Source organism: Corvus brachyrhynchos, unplaced genomic scaffold (genome assembly GCF_000691975.1).
Source record: "Corvus brachyrhynchos isolate BGI_N302 unplaced genomic scaffold, ASM69197v1 scaffold203, whole genome shotgun sequence".
NCBI lineage: Eukaryota > Metazoa > Chordata > Aves > Passeriformes > Corvidae > Corvus > Corvus brachyrhynchos.
Genome location: NW_008237408.1, coordinates 862,118 through 867,699, shown reverse-complemented (window position 1 = coordinate 867,699; position 5,582 = coordinate 862,118). Strand labels below are relative to the sequence as shown.

General features: G+C 51.5%; 1 protein-coding gene across 1 annotated transcript in view; it reads left to right on the top strand.

Moving 5' to 3' along the window:
• Positions 1–5,582, top strand: part of PRSS55 (protease, serine 55) — a 19,121-nt gene that overhangs the window by 2,738 nt on the left and 10,801 nt on the right. Inside the window, 3 exon segments of the mRNA XM_008631055.2 lie at positions 300–489; positions 1,348–1,595; positions 4,487–4,620. Of these exon segments, the coding sequence (XP_008629277.1) occupies positions 300–489; positions 1,348–1,595; positions 4,487–4,620 (572 nt within the window).

The following is a 5,582-nucleotide window of genomic DNA, read 5'->3' as shown; positions in this document are numbered from 1 at the left end:
TGGTGAGGCCCTGGCCCAGGTTTCCCAGAGAAGCTGTGGCTGCCCCTGGATCCCTGGAAGTGTCCAAGGCCAGGTTGGATGGGGTTTGGATCAGCCTGGTCTGGCGGAAGTTGGAGTTGGAATGGAGTTGGAAAAATTATCTTTAAATCCCTTCCAACCCCAAGCATTCTGTGATTCCGTGTTTCAGTGACTCTGTGGTTGTTTCTGTCTCAGGGCTCAGGGATGTCCTGCCCCTGCCGTTCAGCAGCACAGGCTGTGACACTGCTGAACGTGCCCAACATGTCCCTTTTTGTACCCAGGGTGTGGCCTCCGACCATCCTACGAGTCCTTCCAGAAGACTGGCAAGAGGATTGGCACAGGGACACACGTCAAGCCTGGGGAATTTCCATGGCACGTGAGCATCCAGAGCCATGGGAAGCACATCTGTGGAGGCACCATCATCAGTGCACTGTGGATTTTAACAGCGGCCCACTGCTTTGCAGAAGAGCTGTGAGTGCTCCAGGGGTGGGAGGGCAACCCAGGCACAGTGGGGGGATGACATTCCTCCTGGTGGGTGCAGGATGTGCATCTCCTCGGGGTCACGTGCCACATTTATGTGACTGAGCCCTGAAAACAGGGATTGTCTCCTTTGGGGAAAACAGGCCCATTTTTAAACACAGAAATGTGCAGAGATCTGCACAACGAGGAGAAGCAGAAGGGGAATACTTTGAGGGGTGGCCTGAGTAGCCTTGGATAAATGCCCCTGATGCTGTCGTGATGGCCCCAGGCATTTCTGGTGCATCTACACCTGTTGCAGTACCTTGTAAAAGATGATGTATTCCATTCTAGCTCATTCTATCCCCCAAATTACCTTTGCCTTCACACAGCAAAGACCTTCACCTCATGGAGACTCTGAATTTAAAACACTGAATTCTGGATAAATCGACTCCATGCAGTGCCCAGGGGCGGAGTCCAACCCTCTGTGAGCCCCCTCCAAACTGTGGCAGGTCCGAGAGCCGAGACTGCTCAGTGACAAATGACCTGTGGCAGCACAGCCTGGAGCAGCTGGCTGGGGACAGCAGGGTCTGAGCAGCCAGCCCAGGGCACAGAGATCCAAGAGATCCAGCCCATTCCATCTGTTTGGTAGGGAGTGGGTTATTTATAACCTGGCTGCTTTCACGTTCTACCTCTGCACCTCTCTGCCCTGGAAATCATCCTTGCCTAGGAGTGAGGGTAAATTTCAGGGGTATTTGTAGCTGAACTGCCTGAGCCATCACCCCGCCCTGCTCTGGGGGAAGAGAAACCAACCTTTATAACCCAAATCCTTCATGTTTGCTGTGTCTTCACTCCTTCTGTTCTGCTTTTAAGGCCAGCAGATCTGACGGTGGCAGTGGGGGGAGTTGACCTGAGCCGCCCACTGGAAGAGCACAACCCAGACAGCCTGATCCTGCACGAGGAATTCAACAGAACCAGCTTGCAAAATGACATTGCCCTCATCCTGCTCAGCAATCCCATAGAGTTCAGCAAGGAGAAAATTCCCATCTGCCTGCCCTTCATGTGTGACATGGACACGTGGCAGCACTGCTGGGCTGCTGGCTGGGAGAACACAAGTGCAGGTGAGGTGCTGGGGGAGATGCATTTGCTAATGGAAGATGGATTTTATCCACTTAAATTGGATATTGTCTCCCATGAGGGGTTTCCCAGACAAAGTTCCACTCCCCACCTCTCTGGTTAACGCATCCAGACCCCCCCCAGCCTCTGCACATCCACCAGTTCCCTGTTCAGGGCAAGAACCAGTTGCCCACAGACCCCCAGAGCAAAATCTGGGACCTATTTTGTCACCACCTCCAAAATTTGGACCTCTTTTTGGCACCCACATTAAGACAAGCTCCACCCTGGTGGGTAAATTAGCACAGAATCATGGAATTATTTGGGGGTTGGAAGGGACCTTAAAGCTCATCTCATTCCACCCCCCTGCCATGGGCAGGGACACCTTCCACTATCCCTGGTTGCTCAGAGCCCCATCCAGCCTGGCCTTGGACACTTCTCACCTTGTGGGATCCTTGTGGATAACTTCCAGCTTGGGATATGCTATGAATCACCCAGTTAGGCTGGGTCTAAGGTGGTCTGGACTAAGGGAAGTGAAGGTCTGGGGCTATCTTTGGCTTAATGCCTCCATGAGCTGGACTGACTTATTGGTTCTGGCCACTCCTTCCTTCACTCGCTTAGAGCTGCAGATTGCTGTTGCTAATTGCTCTCATTTAAGCCCTAATTAAAGCAGTTCCAGCACTGATGTGACCCAAAATGTCTGTCCTGAACCAATGTCACTAAATAGTTAATCAGTTGTTTCATTATTGGAAAGAATTAATCAGGACTGGGAGGACAGGGGAGGGCCTTGGAGCTTGAGTGCTCCTTCCCAGGATGCAGTAAGTGAATTTTCCATTTAACCCTTGCTATTCTGCTCCAAAGGGTTGCTGTTTTTTCCATGAAACTCTGCATTTGCCTTCTTAGGCTTCATTTTCCTCACACAACAGTAACACACAACCCTGTTATAGTTGTGAAACTCTCCCATTTCACCAAGGTAACGTGTTCCTAGAACAGAGTGGCCACTGCAGAGACCCTCTGCAGGATTTCTCTTGAGCTCCTCTGTGCAAAATCCGTGGAGCAGCTCCGGGGATTGGCTCTGTGCCACTGTGTGGTCTCAGCTGACACAGATTCTGCTTCCAAAAATTGGTGTCAACGTGCTCAGCCCGGGCACCCCCCACCCTCTGTCTGGGAGAGGCTTCAGGAAAAAACCAGCAGAAGCTGAGTGTGGTGAGAGGGGGGTGTGATGGTGTGAAATGGGCAAAGCTGAAAAATACAGGATCATAGAGCAGTTTGGGTTGGAAGGGACCTTAAAGCACATCCCATCCCACCCCCCTGCCATGGGCAGGGACACCTTCCACTAGCCCAGGTTGCTCCAAGCCCCATCCAACCTGGCCTTGGACACTTCCAGGGATCCAGGGGCAGCCACAGATTCTCTCCCTGGGCCAGGGCCTCACCACCCACAGAGCCAAGAATTCCTTCCCAATATCCCATCTATCCCTGCCCTCTGGCACTGGGAAGCCATTCCCTGTGTCCTGTCCCTCCATCCCTTGTCCCAAGTCCCTCTCCAGCTCTCCTGGAGCCCATTTAGGGCCTGGAAGGGGCTCTAAAGTCTTCCCAGAGCCTTCTCTTCTCCAGGTGAACACTCCCAGCTCTCCCAGCCTGGCTCCAGAGCAGAGGGCCCCCACCTCCCTGGAGATTCCTACACCAAAGAATTTTCATCTTTGGGCACTTCCGTCTTAGCTGGAAAAGGGACGTGACAACTTTTCATTGTTAGATCTTGTCACTGAGTCCCAGTTTCCTGAAGGTTCTGGGAGGATTTAGCTCAGGGAAATACAGAAGAAGGGGTGAGTTTCAAATCATCTGGAGATCTCAGCCTTATCCTTCAGACTCAGGTTCACTTTAGAGAGAAACATGGGTGAGATCCGTGGGGTTTCCAAGTAGCCCAGCACATTTTCAGTCCTTTTGTCACTTGCGGGTGCCAGCTGTGATTTCTGTATTCCCACCCCAAGGGAAGAATAAAGCAGATATTTCCTTTGTGTGCTGCCATCCCGAGAGCCACTTCGTGAAGATACAGCTGGGTGAGGCATGGCCTTGCAGCCCTCCCCAGGGTAAACAATGTTTCCATTGGATATCAGGAAAAAAATTCTGCCCTGGAAGAGTTGTTGGGCATTGGAACAGCTATGCAGCTGCCCTGGAAGAGTTGTTGGGCATTGGAACAGCTCTGCAGGGCAGTGTTGGAGTCCCCATCCCTGGAGGGATTTAAAAGTTGTGTGGATGTGGCATCTGGGGACATGGGTCAGAGGTGGCCTTGGCAGTGCTGGGGGAGTGGTTGGACTGGATGATCTTAAAGGTAGTTTCCAATGTAAATTATTCCATGATTCTGTAATTCTGAGATTAGAATTCTGGGGAAAGCTCAGTGGACTTCGACCTGCAGGGGCTTGCACAGGATCTCATGAAGAGCCCCTCAGGCTGAGTTCCCAAAAAATCACAAGTGGGAAACCCCAGGTGTGCAGTGCAGCTCATCTCAGGTCATCACTGAGACCACCAGCAGGATAATCCAGCCCTCTGGGGGTTTCCCAGCAGTCTGGCATCCCTGCAAGTGTTCCAGGCCAGGCTGGACAGGGCTTGGAGCAACCTGGGATAGTGGAAGGTGTCCCTGCCCATGGTGGGGGGGTGGAATGAGATGATCTTTAAGATCCCTTCCAAAACAAACCATTCTGGGATCCTGTGATAAACTCAGGAGCACAAACATAATTGCCAACACTTGGGGATCCCCTGTAAGCCCCTGTGACCCCAAGATCCTACAGTTCTGCCCAGAGACCCCATTGCCCTGAGATACTTTAGAAATCCAGCTGAGATCCTTCCCAAGGGAAGTCTCCAGCTGCTCTGCAGCTTTGTTGATCCTTCTCATTTGCCACAGCATCCCATGTGCTGCAGAAAACACAGATGAAGCTCATCAGCAGGGAGAAATGCCTGGAGCAGATCCCACACCTGGTGGGGAGCGTGATGTGTGCTGAGACGGAGCAAGTAGGAGGAGGAGGAGGAGGCTGCCAGGTAAAGGGACCAGCATTCCTGGTCTGCTTCATGGCCACGTTACAGCTGGAAAGGAGACAGGAATGGTTGTCCATGAGGTTCAAGGCAAAAGAATTGGGAGGGAGGTTTAATCTGGGGGTGTTTAATTTAAATATTAAAAACATTTCTCAGGTGAGGCCTTGGCTCTGACCCAAATATGCTTGGTTGTTCTGTGGGTGCCAGAACAAGTCACATCTTGTGGCAGTGGGTTGGTGACAGAGAATGAGGGACTTTACAAGCTAAATTATAAAGCATTTGAGCTGACACAAACACCCAAATGAGGCAAAACTCACTCCGAACTTGTGCCCTCAGAACACATTCCACCCCCAGGATCACTGTCCTGGTGTCAAATGAAGTCTGGATGCCAAAAACCACTTTGTCTTTCATAGCATCCAACTTCCAACCCCTCTCCTGAGAGCCTGCCAAGGACTGGGCTCTCCTGCAGCCTCTGGTTCCAGACTGAGATTTCCGTCCTCCACCGGGCAATGGTTTCCTTGGTTTGGGTTGGACAGGGCCTTAAATCTCATCCAGTTCCAACCCCCTGCCATGGGCAGGGACATCTTCCACTAGCCCAGGTTGCTCCAAGCCCCATCCAGCTGTATTTTAGATATATCCATGGGTTTGGAGGGGGCTGGGTGGGCAGATACATGGATGGACATCTCCATCCTGTAGGAATTACTCATTGAAGGAAATAAATCAGCACCCAGGACAGAGAGAGAGGCAGAGGGTACAAGAACTGTGGGCAGCCAAGGGATGTTTACTTTGCAAAATGATGTTTCAGAGCCTCTGCCTCTGAAATCATTCAAGGAAGGACTTTCACCTCCATTAAATTCAATCAAAAAGTCTTAAAAAGGAACCTGCTACAGGATAACATTAACAGGATTAAAGAATGCACTGCCCAGCCCAGCCTGAAGTTCTGTGGGTGAATGATGCTGGTGAAATAG